Source organism: Anarhichas minor, unplaced genomic scaffold (genome assembly GCF_050575085.1).
Source record: "Anarhichas minor isolate MPS153535 unplaced genomic scaffold, ASM5057508v1 ptg000002l, whole genome shotgun sequence".
NCBI lineage: Eukaryota > Metazoa > Chordata > Actinopteri > Perciformes > Anarhichadidae > Anarhichas > Anarhichas minor.
Window position 1 is genome coordinate 8834209 of NW_027466448.1, and position 17470 is coordinate 8851678.

Sequence of the window (17470 nt, forward strand, 5' to 3'; positions counted from 1 at the left end):
GGCATTTTGAGTTTTCTTGATGTTAGTTCACATGTCGATTTGAAGTGGCTGATGTGACAGCATCATGATGCCTTCAGAGCAGCATCCAGCCTGAGGAAGTAGCCTAAAGCCATGACAACTAAAAGGTTAGTTTTAGACATCACAGTGGACCGAAGGCAGAATCTAGGTCATAGTACTTTTTCCCATTTTTGTAATTCAAAAAATCGATCGGGTGAAGATTAATTCCATGTGTGCATATGACCATGGTGTTATGTGCACAGGCATGTGTGGCCATGTATATTTGGTGTGGGGGTGAGTGTGTGATTAATTCTAAAAAAAACAAAAAATCTTCCCAACCCCCTTTTTCCAGATGAGAGCAGAGGCTCATGTTGCCCATCTTGCACACAGATGGAGCAGAATAAGAATAAAAGTGTGAGAGCTGCGGCCAGTTGACACACAGACTGAGCAGTGAGCTGATTGTGATCCAAATAAATAACTAAAGCTGTGTTAAAGGGCCAGCTCACCCAAACGAAAAATATACCCCTTGTGGGATAACCACAGATAGTTTGGGTATTTAAAAAAAAAAAGATCTGTTAGCCAATACCATGGGGTAAGTTTGTTCTTACATTACATTGTTATCTCTATACGCTGTGCAGAATGTGTAAACAGTCGACTCATTTCAGTACAGTATAAAACACTGGCGGTTTGATGCATTCATGGCAGTTTTCACCCAATGGCTCATTGCTTCTCAACATGATTGTGGCACAAACTGTCTTCACACTGACATTTCAGTTACTGACTGTCGTTTACAGATCCTGAGGGGAAACCATGGTACCGATGGGCCTTCATCTGATTGGTCTGTGTGTGGTGTTTTGCATCAGCAGCAGCTTGGCCACACCTCTACCTTTTTACAGTATTCTAGAAGGAAGTACAGATGAGGAAGATCTCAGCATCTTAACTTCCTCTCCGCCCACCAGCAACCTTTCCTCTGAGTACCAAACCACACCTGTTGGCCCCACCCATGTGGAAACTGACTTTCTGAACCGAGTTGTGGACTTTCTGGAGGAGAACATGCTCCTTATCCTTGTTGCAGGCTCTTTCATCCTTCTCGTCTTCCTTCTTATCTGTGGGGCAATTATCATGAGCCGCAGGCGCAAAGTCAATGCCTATTACCCTTCCTCTTTCCCCTCAAAAATGTACGTGGACCACAAGGACAAAAGCGGAGGTGCTAAAGTCTTTAATGAAGTGCCAGAAAAAGCTGCTCCCGAGCAGCAAAGTGAGCCGGTGGACTCTCACAAGCAGCTGCAGGCAGACATTATGAGGGCTGCCAAGAGGCTGCGCACCCCAAATAAATGTGTTGATGCTGCAGAGGGAAGTGATCCCAGTCAGAAAGTAGCAGACCACAGTCCTGAGGACAGCTCTCATCCAGATGGCAGCATCCTGGACCAGCAGCTACCAAGTCTCCCTGAGGAAAAGGGTCTGTGTGGGCTTCCTGACAGTGGAGCAGCTGTAACAGCAGGAGGAGGAGGAGCAAGCCTTGAGCTCAATCCTCCAGAGGAAGATGATTCACAGGAACCTTTAACTGGCAGGAGTCTGCGGCCGTCCTCTCTGCATATTCACAATGACTCCGCTACACTTCAGCTGATCGCAGGAGACAAAACTGCGTTCTAACTATTCTGAACACTGACCTGAATGTATTTTTTTAACGCTTTGATCCATGAGTAGCAATTTGTCAAGCAAAGATTTATCAAGAGAAATGCAGAAAGCTTGCTAAATTCCAATCCTGGGAGTTTGTGTATGTATATTCAGTGCAGGGAAATGCATGCAGCGACCTGTTGCTTCACTTTGACGGGATTATCTTTCATACCATATTATAAACATGTATCGAGTAACTTCACTAACATCTGGTATAAAATATTTCTTTGTATGTTTTCGTGTGAAGTACGTCTCACTCAGTGTGCATCCAATTCCTTCAATATTCCTGCATAGATGTAAACATTGTGTGGTATGGTCCCGTGTTTATTCAAACAGCAACTTTGCATGTTCAAGATTAGTAAAGTATAGAAAAACAGACTGAGAAATGTTTTGGTTTCAGAATGCTTTTATTGCTAAATAATCAAATTACACTTAAAACCAGTGGACCCCTTCATCGTTTCAAGCCACTTTGTTTCATTGCATATCAAAACTTCAGTGCTTAGGGTGCAGATAGGATACGGCCTTTCGCGTTAATCCCCGTCTCCATCACACCACTCAAACTAAACACTCCCCAAGCACAAAATCTTAAAATATAACACAATCTCAAAAATAAGGCTCACCTTTGTACCGACAGCCCAAACAGTGTTTATTGTGCGTTTACATGACAGGCTATGAAGACACAGTATGCGAGGTTAAAAGGACCACAGACTAATACATAAAGCCTGGTGTGACACTAAGGGACGACAATGGTGTACTGGTCATCAACATACTAGGTGTGCCTCATCGATACTGCAGGAACGTGAGGATTGTGGACTACTGTTACTTCTCCTCTTGACAGCAGGACGCAAACAGTGGCGCCCGGCTCAGAGTGAGCACGCTCCATTTAACTGCTGGCTCTGACTGCCTCCTGCTGGTCATCTTGTTGCTTGAGGCGATAGTCAGCCAGGGCAGCCTTGATGGCATCCTCTGCAAGCACTGATGAGAAACGATTAGATCCGTTAAATATACATACATGTGTGGAGAAGTTTGAAAAGGAACAAATCCCTGATAACTTACTGGAGCAGTGAAGCTTAACCGGTGGCAGACAGAGCTCTTTGGCAATGTCAGTGTTCTTTATTTGCGAAGCTTCGTCCACCTGGAGAGGAAAGCACACAGCTAGATTAACCACACATTTTCAGTAAATTATCAAATATGAGCAGAGCAGAATTAATAAGAATTGGAAAAGCAACACATGACACACAGAAAGAAGTTTCTGTAGTGCGTTAACTCACAGATTTGCCCTTCACCCACTCAGTGGCCAAAGAGCTGGAGGCAATAGCAGAGCCACAGCCAAAGGTTTTGAACCTGGCATCCACAATCTTGCCGTGGTCGTCCACCTCAATCTGTCAAAATTAAAGTTTTACTCAAATGCCCAATGGGAAATAACGCTGAACTAGAACAACTTTTAACTTTGTTGGTATAATTCAGTCTTAATGTCTGTGTGTATAAAAAGGGTGTAATCCATCCGTGCTTAGCGACAAACATACCTGGAGCTTCATTACGTCGCCACAGGCTGGAGCGCCCACCAAACCGGTCCCAACATTCTTGGAGCGTTTGTCCAACGTGCCGACATTTCTTGGGTTCTCATAATGATCCACCACCTTCAGAGAGTAAATAAAAGGAAATGCTTTGTTAGGAATGAAAACAACGCGTCAAACGCGCCATCATACTGACATAAATGTGATGAAGTAAAACAACAGCATCCTGGGAGGGGGTTTGTATTCTACTACAGTCAGAGAGTCTTGAGCATCACTGTTATACAACTATAAGTATTAACCGTTACGCAAGAGACATTGAAATGAACAGATTAGGACAGGATTGTCAACTAAATCAACTCTTGCATCCAGCCCTCCCCCCCCTTATTCCTGCAGAGTCATTCTGATTCAAACTATATGAAGTGGCTCAGCTTGTATCACAAAACATCCCAGGACTACATTTCATACACATATTTAGAATTATAGTAAGTTTGCTCTCAAAAGTAAGTGATACACATTCTATGGTGTAGAATAAAACATCTCTATGACCTTACAGGTGAAGAAGGATGTTGTGTTAAGATGCTGCAAACTCAAGATGAAGGTACACAAACAGAACATGTGCAGGTTTATATCACACTGCTTAAAGCGTATTAATCGGATGTGATTTAAGTATTAAAGCTGTGGCAATGGCCACCCTGAGGGCCAGATTAGTGACGTCTTCAAATTTACTGACCAGCAGGAATGACACAATTTATGCTAACTAGTGTTACCTAAAGTGCTAACGTTTCATAACCACCATACGCGACATTTAACCCCTGACACCAGAGTGATGTAACCTTGTGTATTTGTACATACAACATACATATAAAAAAAAACTAGCCACATGGTTAACTAGCTCCATCTAATTAATTACCTTAACCATGTCACCACTCTTAAATACTCCGATACTCTTATTAAGCTAGAACTACTTGAAGCTAATGCTATTATTTGTAAACATTAGCCAAACAGCAGCTAGCACGCGGTGACCCCGGCCTCCTTTAGTAACGCTGAAACGGACTAAAGATGTTTACCTTCTTGTGGTAGCAGCACTGGGTGATGAACTCTGGAGCAGAGAGCCTCCTGGTGATGAAAGCCAGAGGACTGAGACACTTGTTAGCCACGGTACTCGCCATGTTGATAGTCAAGGGGAATGGCGCAGTTTGATAGAGGAGAAGATATAGCGATGCCTCGAGACTGATACGTCACTGTAAGGGGAGGGGCGAAAACAATCATATCTGCGCATGTCCAGTGTACGCACAACAGTGGAGGGTAAACATCTTTTTCTAATATAGTACCCCCATGATAAACAGTCATTAACCTAACTAGAAAATATTTTATTTAAATTTGGGCTGCAACCAATTATTTTTTTTGATTAATCGATTAGTAAAAAATATCTAAAAAGTACCCAACATAACCACCCAGAGCCCAAGATGACGTCTTCAAATGTTCAAAAATTACATTAGAATTATTAAGGTAGGCCTTGTACAAATACCTGAAAATGGTACTTAGTACAGTACTTGGTCAAACGTACTGTAATGTAGCCAATTATCAGCAGTTATCTTAAAAACTTCAAATGAAAGCAGAAGGCATATAATAACATAACAACACTGCATTGTGATATTCAGATTACAAAGTAGGCCATTCTGCATGACAAGTACCTTTACTTTAGATATTTTTATTACACCGATAATAATTATGTATTTTATTTAGATCAAACTGAGAATGTACGACTTTTACTTGTAATTGTGTAATGTAGGCTACATTATGGTATTATTACTTTTAGTTCAGTAACAGATCTAAAAACTCACATATGAAACTAATGGACGTCAGAGAATTAGTATTGACTGTTTTTATGAAAACAAAATCCCACAGATTTGTTAGTCGCTTGCCTTGTGATTAGTCTTTGACTGAAAAATGATTTACTCAGCTTTTTTTCTGTTACATAACTGCATCATATGATTTTTAGGGAACTGAACTTACAACAACGCTGTCAGCGTAAAATGTGACATGAAAGGTTTGATTGAAGGTCTAAAAATCTGCAAGGCATACATTTCTCTCTCTTCCTGCCATTTATTGTGGCTTTCTTAATCATCTAATAGACATCGGCTGTTTATATGCTGCTATTAAAGTTAAAAGAGGTGCATTACTATTATTAGTAATACATTGGGTGTTAGTTATGTATAGTATTATTTTTTAAGTGAGTCATATTAGGGATGTTTATATTCACAAATGATCAATTTGGCTTTAAAAGCAAGCAGGGAACAGATGTGTGCTATATTTTAAGTGCATGCTCGCTATCACATACATTTGTTTTAATTGTGATTTCTTAGCATGGGTACATTTGATGATGTGGGATTTTCAGGATGGAGTGTATGTTTCTATATTTTACTTTTTATTTTTCTTGATAGAGATCTATAGTAAAAAAATCATTCTCTTTGATTTACAACAAAAGATTTAACAGCCTTGACCGCAGTTTTGTACATTTCTGGTACAATGTTGTGGGCACACCCTTGGTTCAGGGATGTCAGCTGGTGGTTTTGTCTCTTGCTGTGAAGGGGATCTCCTTTGTGATATTGCAACAGATTACTTAAAGGCTGGTGTAAGACCTTTATTATAATTTGCTGTGGTTGTTTTGACCTCTGTGATTAAGTTAAACTACTCAAACAGCTGAAAATATTCTCACCCAAAAGAAATAAAATATGTTTCTTGTAAGTGGGAGGAGGGCAGACTCCCACTTGTTCCATGACATATCAATTCTGATTCTGCTTTCGTCAGAAACACTGCCCAGGAAACAGAAGTGAGAAGTTGCATCCAGCAGGAAGCGAAGACAGCACTTTAAAGTGATTGCTTCTGCTTCGAGACATAACGTGAGTACATGAGTACATTTTATATAAAAAAGTATATTTTCTCGATGACAATTGTGAACTGTTGTGATCATCTATGTGTAAGTATTTGTGAATAAAGATATTGCGCCTCATATTTCAGGGAGAGTAACCAGCATGGATGTGGATTATATTGAATATGAGGATTACACTCCAGACAATGAATCTGACAACAACAACATCACAACTGAACTACCTTTCGGAAGTTCACAGTCTTCTTTGTCTCATGTTCTGGTAGCAATCAATATCCTTATATCGGTTATTGGCCTTGTAGGAAATTCATTAGTGATTTGGATTTGTCTATGGAAAATGAAAAGAACCGTCATCACCACCTGGTACCTCAGTGTGGCCATTTCAGACTTTTTGTTCTGTGCCTTTTTGCCCCTGGAAGTATTCTACATGATCACCTCACACTGGCCGTTCGGACTGGTGTTGTGCAAGGTCACCTCCTCTGCCCTCTTTCTCAACATGTACAGCTATGTGTTTCTGTTGGTTCTGATCAGCGTTGATCGCTGTATCATGATTTCTTTTCCCGTGTGGTCACATAACCACCGGACGGTGCGGAAAGCATTTGGAGTTGTCGTCCTCATGTGGGTCCTTTCTGCACTCCTAACGTTGCCCTCGCTGATCTTCAGAGAAACCACGGTCCGCGGCTCAGTCACTCAGTGCTACACCAGTTACATGGGCCCTTCCAGACACAAGGCGGTGGTCCTGACTCGATTCATCTGCGGATTCCTGATTCCTTTCCTAGTGATTGTGTTCTGCAGTTCGGTGCTCTGTGTGAAGCTGAGACGTTTGACCATGAAGTCAACAAAGCCTTACAAAGTCATGGCGGCGCTCATCTTGTCATTTTTCATCTGCTGGGTCCCCTATCATAGCTTTGTTCTTTCGGAGTCAGACTTGAAGAACCACAGTGTGGAAGTACTGAAAACTGGCCTGAAGGTGGGAACCACCCTGGCCGCAGCAAACAGCTTCATATCCCCAGTTCTCTATGTGTTCATTGGTAATGACTTTAAACGAATCCTAAAGAGGTCTTTGACATCAAGGATAGAGGCAGCAATGGCGGAGGATTTCCAGACAGTTGGTCTCAATCACTCAAAGTCTAAGTCAATGGAAATTGTCAAAAATTAAGTTGAAACCTTTGTCATTAATGACAAGGAGTATTTCACAATACAGAACATGATTATAGAGCGGGGTGATGTTGACAAAATCATATGTCATGGCATGTTTTACCTGTGTATACTGTATATTCATGTATCAATGATTTACTGGACTGTGTTGGTCGATAGATCAGCCACAGACTTTAATCATACATTTTTCGTTTGTGTTTGGATTGTGAGTGTGAATGAATTGCTTGTTTATTGTTATGTTTGCAAACCAGCTTGCTTTAAATTGCCTCTTGTAGAACAAGTAAAGCATACTATTTTGAATTAAATTGAATTAATCTTTTACAATGTATTAGAATTTGGTTGCTTAGAGACTGTGAACTAAAACACAGTCACAACATCACAACACTGGAATGAACAAATACCTGTATTCTTAATCTTGTAATTAGTAATTGATGCATATTTACATTTTCAAAAGAAAGTAAACTAATGAATGATATACTTACTTTGTTGTAACTTTATTCTATTCTGTAAATTCTGTCAATGTAAAACTTTCCTGTGATTAAATGTAGCCCTACGAGCCAATAGGAGGCTACTGTTGTATTTTATTGTTGTACTTGTTTTATTTTAAGCTAATTAAATATATCAAACATGCTCTTATTCAATTTCTAGATTAAAATGGAAAAAAAATATATGTGAAGGAAGTAGTTCATTCATGGATTAAAACTTTTAATAAATACTGATGTTTGATTGGTGGATCCTTTGTCGTGGGCACCTGATAGGCCTAACTGAGGGCAACAGAACATCACCCACATCTGTGGCCCCGCCCCCTGCCTTCCCCCAGTATGTACTACCGGTTAACGTTAACGCTGCGGATGTGTGATGCAACCAAACGTAAGGATATCTCGCAACTTCTCGCTACAAGTTTTTGATTTCCACTTAGAAAACCACGTTCGGAACGACACTTTGGATTAGCAGTTTTGTATTTTCCGTTTGTCACTTTGTATTCGGCTAATGTGTCTGACGATAACAGTTGTTTGTCCTCAGTCTTATCCGCCAGCTAACGTTAGCAACTCTAGCGTTAGCTAGCAGTCGGTTGATTTGACTCGATTTGACTCCTTTTTTTAAGATAATTATTGGTAATACGCTCAGTCTCGCATCGTCTACTCTCTTAGCTATAACCCCCCAAACACTGGGCCTCTTTATGTACTTATTCTGAAGTACTGGGTGCCCCCCCCCCCCCTCCCCCCCCCTCTTGTTTTTAAATGGCCACGGCTGCCCCCCCTCCAGCCCCGGGCTCTACTGCGGCCACTGAAAACACAAGTCCCGGATCCAGCAGCTCGACTCCGGCCGACAGTGGCAACCAGGACAGCACGTTCGAGTGTAATATATGTCTGGACACCGCTAAGGACGCGGTGATCAGCCTGTGTGGACACCTCTTCTGGTAAGAAAGCATTATAATCCAATTTAGTCACGGCATTAACTAAACCAGGTCTAACCACCAGGCATATGAGTGCTTCTCTAGAATCAATGCAATGTTTCTTTTCACTAATTATTACAGGAGAGAGACAACTTAGTTCCCCTTTGTAAATCCCTTTGACAGGAAGCCATTTTTCTTCCTTTTTCTTTAGAAGCTGTGCTCACTCTTAACTTTCACTAATGAAGTGATGCTTTGTTTTCATTCGTGAACACGGGTGCCATTTTTTTCCCATGTATATTTTGCACAGCCAGATTGTTCTGTGATGATGTTTTACTAATCAAACCTCTTCTTTGTCAACTTTTATTTTACTTTTCACCTCCTCTCCATCAGCTGGCCTTGCTTGCATCAGGTAAGCTGTCTGTTTTCACATGACACATTCTTATTGATAGTTTTTAACTGAAGCAGACAGGTCAGGTCCTAAGTGTCTCTTTGTCTTCATGCAGTGGTTGGAGACCAGGCCCAACCGACAAGTATGTCCCGTGTGTAAAGCGGGCATCAGCCGAGACAAAGTAATCCCCTTATATGGAAGAGGAAGCACCGGTCAACAAGACCCCAGGTGGGTACTTCAGTGACTCTAAACTTAATATCTTATGCAATCACAACACACATAATATTTAACTTTAAATGGGTTTTTCAAAGCTGTTATAAATGCATGGCTTTTTACAGAATGTGTTTTTCTTTTACAGAGAAAGAACCCCTCCTCGACCACAAGGACAAAGGCCGGAGCCAGAAAACCGTGGTGTAAGTACTTTGTACAAATATCCTTAAATAGTAAAAAGTTGGCGGCTGTATGTAGTCTTCAGTGTCCGCTGTTGACATGCGTTCATGATGAAACCGTTACAGAGGATGATGTAGGTTTTAACCATTAACATAAGAAACATTTCCCTCTGGGATTTATTAGACGCTAAGTGCCGAGGTGTGCAGACGTCTCTTGAGAATGATTGCAAATTTCACGGACTGTTGCGTCACATCTCACTCACTCGTCTTCGTGTTAATGATGAAATACATGATCCGCAGGGCTTCCAAGGGTTTGGCTTCGGAGATGGAGGTTTCCAAATGTCCTTTGGAATCGGTGCCTTTCCATTTGGTATTTTTGCGACGGCTTTTAACATCAACGACGGCAGACCACCTCCAGGTATTTCTGTTTCACCATCATCTCTCTTTTATCAACAATATATTAAATAACTTATGTTAAACAATTTCCCAAACAGCAGCTCCGGGGACACCGCAGCACACGGACGAACAGTTTCTGTCTCGACTCTTCCTGTTTGTCGCTCTGGTCATTATGTTTTGGCTGCTGATTGCATAAATACACTGAAAGACTTCTTGGTACAACCCAAATAATTTGACAGAGATGCAACTTTATAACATCATCACGGTTTGCACCAATGTGATTCTGCTTCATTTCTGGTAACTTCATTCATTTTATTTGTTTTCTTGATACAAAGCCATGTAAGAGTTTAATGAAGCCGGTTTTTGGATGTTAATCCCAAGATAACAACTTTCAAAGTGAACCACATGAACGTGGGTGCCTAAAGTTTTGATTCATTAACACAGTTGCTTTAAAAAGCAGCGCACTAAAACAAGACACCTGAACTCCACCAGCTACTGGCTTCAAACTACATGCTGCTCATTTCAACATGTCTGTCTCTCTGTTGTTGTTTTGATCAAACACATACAGGATGTGCAGGTCTCTTTTTGAGTTTTGTTTTGGTACCATCACCGTATTTAAAGATATACTCTGCTAAACAAAAGACCAACCAGTGCTCTGTGCTCATCAATTTGGATTTCTAAACCCGTATGTGTATGGTTATTTCCTTTCAGCCTGTATTTATAATTATTTTATTTGTTGCAAAACATCTCTCCGAGTTACTCTGAATACGAGCGTGTGGCTCCATGTTGTCTCTCTGACCACTAATGTACTAACAATTTAGTTTTTAATCCAGCTCCACCTGACCGTACAAATTTACACGTGATCATCAAAAATTGACCAAAATCAAAACAAATGTCTCTTTATTTTAGTTCAGATTAAAAAGAAATGTGTTGATGCATGTAAGCAGTTCATTTATGAAACGGTGTTCCTTTCACCATTTAATACTTTATTTTTTGATCTGTTACTGTAATTAAATGTAAAAATACTATAGATTATTACAGAATAATTACTTAAATGAAGATTGTTTCAACGTGAAACCACTTTTCTAAATGTGAATTCACTTTGACAGTAAAACGGTGTAAATAAAGATGTTAATCATGGTCTGTCTGTTGTCCTATTAATGTGTAAATATGTTAGGGCTTCCTTTTCTCACAAGCCATACTTAAATATGCAAATCAAGTTTAGTTATTCTTCATTGTTAGAATTTCACATTCAAAAAGGATGTACAGTAAAAAAAATATATTTTTGGTCATTTTGTGGAAGAGGTTTTTATAAAGCACAAAGTATAAAATAGTCCGTGTGGCCTAGTCCTGCGCTGACGGCGTCGTCTGTTTCTCTTGAGATGCGGACTGTGCAACGTTGAACTCTGCTTCATACATGATCTGCTGGATCTTTATTTTCGTCTCGCACCTTTTCTGCGGCGCAAGTCTCTTCAGCGCGGGGACAAAGCTCAGCAGAAACAGTTCGTCCTCGTCCCGCGGCCTGCTGGGAAAGGAGGCTCCATTGTCTTTGACCAGCCACTTGGTGGGAGACGGTGCGCTTTGAGAAGAAGACGGTGAAAGAGACTCCTGCATCAGGCGCCGTTTTCGTCCAGTTTTGCTGATGGCCGCGGTCTGCAGGCTCGATGGTATCTTGGCCAGAAGGGACATCTGTGTGTCTTGAGGGATCTGCGTCACGAATGCTACCTGGGGCTTGAGGTCGGGTTGACTTGCGGGGGCCTTCGTGGCCGACTGCGGCGTCTTGACCGCCTCAGATGACGTGGTTTCTCCCTCGACGCTGCCGGATTCGTTGTCAGGATTATCGTGGTCATCGCCGTTGTTACCGCAGATGTCCGCCAGTCCACTTCTCGATCCAGTGAAGGGGGCGATAAAATTCATTAGTTGTCTATATTTCCATCTGCTTTGCATGATCTCTCCTTGTTTCTTGCTTTTGATCTCCATCCGGACTTCCTTCAAGTACCGGTCTCTCATGTTCTTCCATTTTCTTTTACACTCCTCGGCTGGAAAAGTGAAATAGTGTTAGGGGCAAGAAATCTCAAAAAGATGCAATGCACATGGAAAGTCAGCAACCTAGGCATTCAACAAAATGAAAACATTTACCACATATTTTAATTTTAATTCTGTAAAAAACTATTTTCCCCCTAAAATACATTCTCAAAAATATTGTGCAGGTGAGCAGTCTGCTGCACAGATGTTAGATGGGTGCAGACACTGAATGTCTTGTGAGAAACGTGCTCTTCTGCTGAGTCATTGTTCTGTCTGTAGCCCAAGCAGACATGTTTAGTTTGCTTGTTCTGGTCCAAAACCCAAATATATTTAATTTACTATACAATAACAAAAATTCTTCCAACAGAGGAGTTGGAACATTGGAATGTTTTGATGATTATATGCTGTGCTATTTGGCTTAGACTGAACTCATCATTTAGTTGAATTGACACCTCTTTACATAGACTATGTGCCATATATGATTTGTTGGATTGTATTATATTATATTTTTGTATTCTACCTGATTAAAGGGCCAGGCAGTGTATTGGTTAATGCATGCAACATTTAAAAGGGTATACAAAAAATATAGCAAAAACACAACTTTATCCAAGTTAAAATGTGGATAAGTGATTTGTCTTTAAGTCTGTAAAAAGTCACATAAAGAAAGGCTCGAGGTAATTATCTTAATGTGGGTCTTGTCTGGAGGTCACTGTTAGTTCATCCGTGTTATATGCTGCCTCGTCATATTTCACCATGGCTCCATGTTTCTGAATATATGTCAGGCTGGGGGGGGGGCCTGGCTCTGACATGTTTTATATTTTAACATTCCGTGGTTCTGCCGCCGCTTCCACGACAAGCTTCCAGTTTTATATGGCGCTCGTGGCGTTTACGAGCGAGTCGGAAAGCACGCGGCTCGGTAAATACAGTCCGTGACGCTGCGCATGTTTCCTCCTCCGCCGTACCGTGTTAGACACGCGGCCGGCGGCGCAGTGACAGAGCCGGACCGTGCCGTGCCGTTCGGTGCAGCGCGGCCTACAGCGTGCGAGCTGCGGCTGCTACCGCTAGCACGGTGCGCGCGGCTGCATCTTCACCACCAGGCTGTACTCGCGCGGATACCACAAAACAACAACAAAAAAGCCTCAAATTGCCTGTAAGACATGATTAAAATACCTCTAACTCCCAGACACACATGATGATTTGTTGTGTATGCGGGTTTAATCGTCCGCAACAACGTCGGCTAGGAAATAACTGGCTGGTAAAGTTGTGATAAACAAAAAACAATCAAATACTCACATGGGAGACCCAGTATGATACTGATGCTTCTCCACGCGTTCACCCGACTTTCCGTGCAGCGGTAATTCGGCAAAGTGACATTGTACAGCTCTGGATAATTAAATACGGCCAATATTAACTTATCGTCCATTTTGCCCCAGTGTTGTGTCTGTGCGCGGACGCGGAAGCGGCAGCCTTCTCCCGCCTTTTCCGCCCAGCTGCTGCCTCGACGCGAGTTATCGCGAGTGGCGGGCTGCCTGCCGCGCTGTGTCGCTCCGCCGTTCAACGGTGGGCATTGTAGTCTTTTGTCGCAGGGGGGCGCACGACTCTGTATCGGCCTCCTTTGCTGCTTTTTGCCATTACAAGCAGGTACAGGAGGACAGGGGTCATTTCAGCTTTTGGAGCCAGCACCCTGGGGTGCAAACATAAACATAAACATATCTTTTTTTCTGCATGACATATCTAAAATAGAATAGTGTCATTGTTGGAATCTGTTTGCAGTTTAATTAATAATTAATAAGTCACACCAAGGCTACATTTCACACATGTTTTACCTTTTCAAATCCCCTGTTGTACGCACCGATATTTACATTTTAAGATGGTAGAGACAGAATTGTGAAGCTTTGTGATGCAGGCTATGTCATGTGATGATGTGACGATTATTAAAATGGATTTTATTGTATCGAACAACTAAATACAAACATAGTTCTACATAATAGAACAGAAATCCTAAGGGTTGAATTTAAGATCGGAACCATAAACATACTGGTTCAACAAAACATATTTCCCTTAGTTCATAGAGCCTGCAGGGTGATGTTGAAGCCCGACAATGACGCACCAGATCCCAGAGCTCATTTTCAGATTCTTTAGGCAAAATAAATGAGGACATGAGGAGAGAGAAACATGGCATTTGTATTAATGCAGCTATTAGAAGTATCACTATCTGACAAGTATTTTCGGAGCCTTCAACAGTTCATGCATAAGTAAGTCTGGAGTAAACAGGGAGGAAGGTTGATCCTCTGCATGTCCTGGTCTCACAGCTGCAATCTGCGATTCCCCAGGAGGTTTCGGGCCCCGGTCCAGCAAAGAACAGAGACACTGTGCAGAGACACTGTTCACATGGGAACAGTCTGATGCCATGTGGGGTTCTCTGTTTATTTATCATCAGTAAGAGAATTTGTAATACTGTGTCTGCTGTCTGAATTGTACTGGCTTAATGTGTGCCCTTTATCAATTGAAATTTGGAATTATAGCAATGTAATGTTTTTCAGAAATATAAGCCTACTGTCTTCAATTGTTTTTTACCTCGTGTCTTCTTACTTTATCTGAACTGTTTTTTGGTTGACTTTTGCTTCGGGGCCTGCTCAGTTTTGTCCATCTTGTCGCTTCAGGTTGTGTATTGGTCGGGTAGTAATGCGCCACAGTTTTACAGGTGAAAATCACTTTAAATTGAAGAGAGCCATCCAAGCAGCTCTGCAAACATCTAGAAAAACTGTATCAGCCATGTGGGCGGTGGTGGCTTTTCTTAACTTTACCTCTTGTGCCAAATATTGCTCTTACAACAACAAAATGAACCTTTATCATTCTAATCCCCAGTAATGAATTTTGAACTGGTTGAACCAATGTGGATGTGATACAATTGCTTCTATTGAGGAGCACAATATCTGCTAGATTGCGATCTCACATGCTCCGCAAACTATACATCAACAATCCGGACGCTATTAAACCCAAGTGAAAAGGATGGGATGGTGTTTATTGTTATCTGTTTTCAAAAGCCCTTATAAGAGGAGCTTAAGACAGATTGTGGAAATCCATTAATTCTCTGAAAAAAAAAAAGGTGTATTACCTTGTATGAAATCACAGGATTTGTTGCGGGGGATGAATTTGACCTGTAATAGCTTTACATCAGCTGTGCACATTGTCAGAGAAGTGAGGATGAAAGACTGCACCGCACAGATAAGACACATGACGCATGATTGTGAATACAAACCACACGGAGGTAACCCTTTTCTGAATTTACTCTTACCGCTTTTGGTTTTGTCTGTACTGAGTAATAACACATACAAATCTATTAGTGTCACCACACATCACTAGCAAGATGAGTCAATAATCCAATCCAGTGTGTAATTAGTATGCTTAATTAGTATTGTTGTTGTCAGTGCAGCCTGATCACTCGTTGATAAAGCTAAATGGGAAAGCAACATTATGAAATAAATTTCAGAGCTAATCCTCAAATTCAGCATAACACAAGTCTCTGGCCACACCAAAAAAAAAAAGCCTTTATCTTTAAATCCAGGTTTCTAATACCAAGCAATCCCCTTTTCTCTAAAACCCCAACAATAAGGATCTTAGGAGCTCTCCACTTCTCATTTTATGCAGTGAAATCTGATTTATTTTGGAGAAAGGAAAGAGGCAAGATTAACTGAATCTGCCGTCCTCCCTAACCTCTTCACAAAACTGCCCAGATTAGCTAGGAATTAAGTTTCAACCGTTTTATGTGTCTGGTCCACAGGGGGGATTATAGTTTTACTTTCTTTTTTTTTCTTTTTTGCCTCCCAATTTCGCTATAAGGACCCGACACACCGTTGTGCAGAGAGGAGAAGCAGAGGAGCAGCTGAGCCTGAACTGTGTGTGTCAATATCCTGCGATCATTGCAGCTTGTGTTTTATTGGAATTTCTTTGGGGATGGATGGACTGATCAGGATAGAGAGACAAAAGTTTCCTTTCACTATTGAAAACATACTGAGCAATTATCCCAACACTAATGGAGACAGACGGTCATGTGGAGAAAGTGGCGCTGGACTAAAAGAGAGGGCAGTGAGTCCTGTCGGAGGTCAGATGGAGGCTATGCATCACACCTGCCTGTGCTGCTGCTACTGCTCCCACTGTGGAGACATTTACCAGGCTGATTTCATTCATGAAGGTAAGACCAAGAACCATTCTCTTCATGAGAAGAGTCACTTCTGTTGACACGTTTTAAACTGGTAACGGTAGCATTTACTTTGCACCCTCACCTAAAATCAGATCTCCTCCCTGCAGCCTGTCAGTACGGATGGCCCCCAGCGATGCTCACAGACCCGTGCAGGCTGGGAGATGCTCACAGGGAGGAGCAGTTGCCCGGTCAGGTGCAGAGGCGGACCAGGCGTCATCGCACTATTTTCACAGAGGAGCAGCTGGATGCACTGGAGGAGCTGTTCCTGCAAAACCAGTATCCAGATGTGACCACACGGGAGAAACTAGCACAGCATACTCACTTAAGGGAAGAAAGAGTAGAGGTAAACCTGTCACGTTCAGCCTCTCAACAAATAATAGTCATGTTTTCACAGTGATACAGGGTTAGATATGTTTCAGACTGCTCCAACTTATTAACGTATTGTGCCAGCTAATGGAAGATGGGCCATTCCTAAAGATGTGTGCAAGTTTAAACACTTCATTTCAGTATTATTATGATAGCACTAAATTTCACCTACGCTCTAATCAATTTGACATATCTAACTATATGCCTGTGTTGATAATGATGGCCAATGTTGTTGTTTATTTAAATGTAAATATATAATGTGCCAAATAAAAAAAATCACAACTAAATAACATGATCTTTTTTCTACCGGTAGGTTTGGTTTAAAAACCGAAGAGCAAAGTGGAGGCGTCAGAAAAGAATATCATTTTGTGTGGGAGACACGGAAAACTAAATTTTGTACTATATGGACCACAACAGTGAGAAAGAAGAGAGCCGTGTATGTGTGTGAGCTTGAGTTATATAAATAAAATGATTTTTTTATTGCTATATAATAGCTATATTATTGCTATATTGTGTCTGTCAGATCATGTGACACTTTTGTAGCTTATTTGTGAATCTGATTGGTTGATTGCAAGCTCAAAGGACTTTCAGTATATGCTAATACTAATCTGAAATACATCTGGAATCTGGAATTTGTTATCATTTGCACTGGTTGTGAAAAAAAGTGTCCTTGTGAATAAATAAAGTTCTTTTGAGAGAGGTGGAGGAACAATTTTTTTTTACACAAGCTATAACACATCTAAGTTGGGCATTATAACAATTTAAAAGCTGACATGAAGTGAACACGTCAGGATAGAATTATTTTACTGTATTTGAACATCTTTCACTTTTTGCTCAAAAACTCTTACACGCAGTTTTGTGTGTAAGAAAATAATCAGTTCGTACATTTTTGGGGGCTCAGGAGATTATTAGTGGGGTCACATGATCAATTTTGGGTTAGGATATACAGTATATAGTAATTATTCTGTGTGGGTAGATAACAGGGATCAGAGTGAAACTCTGGCTATTGCCTGGTAGATACATCATCTTTTATTAGCAGTATTATTATTGTTTAAATTGTTATTTTA

At 41.1% G+C, this 17470-nt stretch overlaps 5 protein-coding genes across 7 annotated transcripts; 4 read left to right on the top strand and 1 right to left on the bottom strand.

The window, feature by feature from the left end:
* The first annotated feature begins 807 nt into the window (after positions 1 to 807).
* Positions 808 to 1854, top strand: tmem119b (transmembrane protein 119b). The gene has a single exon (XM_076103885.1). The coding sequence runs from the start codon at positions 808 to 810 to the stop codon at positions 1648 to 1650; it is 843 nt and encodes a 280-aa protein (XP_075960000.1). The 3' UTR covers positions 1651 to 1854.
* A 4188-nt stretch (positions 1855 to 6042) lies between these two features.
* LOC142963229 (chemerin-like receptor 1) lies at positions 6043 to 7965 on the top strand. Its single transcript, XM_076103993.1, has 2 exons — positions 6043 to 6094; positions 6213 to 7965. The coding sequence occupies exon 2, from the start codon at positions 6227 to 6229 to the stop codon at positions 7238 to 7240; it is 1014 nt and encodes a 337-aa protein (XP_075960108.1). The 5' UTR covers positions 6043 to 6094; positions 6213 to 6226; the 3' UTR covers positions 7241 to 7965.
* An 84-nt stretch (positions 7966 to 8049) lies between these two features.
* rnf185 (ring finger protein 185) lies at positions 8050 to 10948 on the top strand. 3 transcript variants are annotated; one of them, XM_076088736.1, is made up of 7 exons: positions 8062 to 8109; positions 8506 to 8659; positions 9026 to 9044; positions 9139 to 9251; positions 9382 to 9436; positions 9713 to 9830; positions 9907 to 10948. In XM_076088736.1, the coding sequence occupies exons 1-7, from the start codon at positions 8091 to 8093 to the stop codon at positions 10002 to 10004; spliced, it is 576 nt and encodes a 191-aa protein (XP_075944851.1). In that variant the 5' UTR covers positions 8062 to 8090; the 3' UTR covers positions 10005 to 10948. The 3 variants fall into 3 exon arrangements, with proteins under 3 accessions (XP_075944844.1, XP_075944836.1, XP_075944851.1); XM_076088729.1 differs by having other exon boundaries at positions 8050 to 8659; positions 9910 to 10948; XM_076088721.1 differs by having other exon boundaries at positions 8053 to 8659.
* On the bottom strand, positions 10692 to 13401 carry LOC142947269 (uncharacterized). Its single transcript, XM_076088742.1, has 2 exons — positions 13127 to 13401; positions 10692 to 11847 (listed from the first exon to the last, which is right to left on the bottom strand). The coding sequence occupies exons 1-2, from the start codon at positions 13254 to 13256 to the stop codon at positions 11153 to 11155; spliced, it is 825 nt and encodes a 274-aa protein (XP_075944857.1). The 5' UTR covers positions 13257 to 13401; the 3' UTR covers positions 10692 to 11152.
* Positions 13402 to 14998: 1597 nt separating this feature from the next.
* On the top strand, positions 14999 to 16814 carry LOC142947282 (homeobox protein goosecoid-2). The gene is made up of 3 exons (XM_076088766.1): positions 14999 to 16028; positions 16145 to 16380; positions 16717 to 16814. Exons 1-3 carry the CDS (start codon positions 15791 to 15793, stop codon positions 16792 to 16794), a joined length of 552 nt encoding a protein of 183 aa, XP_075944881.1. The 5' UTR covers positions 14999 to 15790; the 3' UTR covers positions 16795 to 16814.
* Positions 16815 to 17470: the final 656 nt, after the last annotated feature.

Excerpts from the sequence above, each read along its gene's own strand:
- tmem119b (XM_076103885.1), top strand. The coding sequence starts at position 808 with ATGGTACCGATGGGCCTTCATCTGATTGGTCTGTGTGTGGTGTTTTGC.
- LOC142963229 (XM_076103993.1), top strand. The coding sequence starts at position 6,227 with ATGGATGTGGATTATATTGAATATGAGGATTACACTCCAGACAATGAA.
- rnf185 (XM_076088721.1), top strand. The coding sequence starts at position 8,481 with ATGGCCACGGCTGCCCCCCCTCCAGCCCCGGGCTCTACTGCGGCCACT. Across the intron at positions 9,252-9,381 it reads ACCGGTCAACAAGACCCCAG|AGAAAGAACCCCTCCTCGAC; the intron begins GTGGGTACTTCA and ends TTTCTTTTACAG. Across the intron at positions 9,831-9,906 it reads CGACGGCAGACCACCTCCAG|CAGCTCCGGGGACACCGCAG; the intron begins GTATTTCTGTTT and ends TTTCCCAAACAG.
- LOC142947269 (XM_076088742.1), bottom strand. The coding sequence starts at position 13,256 with ATGGACGATAAGTTAATATTGGCCGTATTTAATTATCCAGAGCTGTAC. Across the intron at positions 11,848-13,126 it reads TATCATACTGGGTCTCCCAT|CCGAGGAGTGTAAAAGAAAA; the intron begins GTGAGTATTTGA and ends TCACTTTTCCAG.
- LOC142947282 (XM_076088766.1), top strand. The coding sequence starts at position 15,791 with ATGGATGGACTGATCAGGATAGAGAGACAAAAGTTTCCTTTCACTATT. Across the intron at positions 16,029-16,144 it reads GGCTGATTTCATTCATGAAG|CCTGTCAGTACGGATGGCCC; the intron begins GTAAGACCAAGA and ends TCCTCCCTGCAG. Across the intron at positions 16,381-16,716 it reads TAAGGGAAGAAAGAGTAGAG|GTTTGGTTTAAAAACCGAAG; the intron begins GTAAACCTGTCA and ends TTCTACCGGTAG.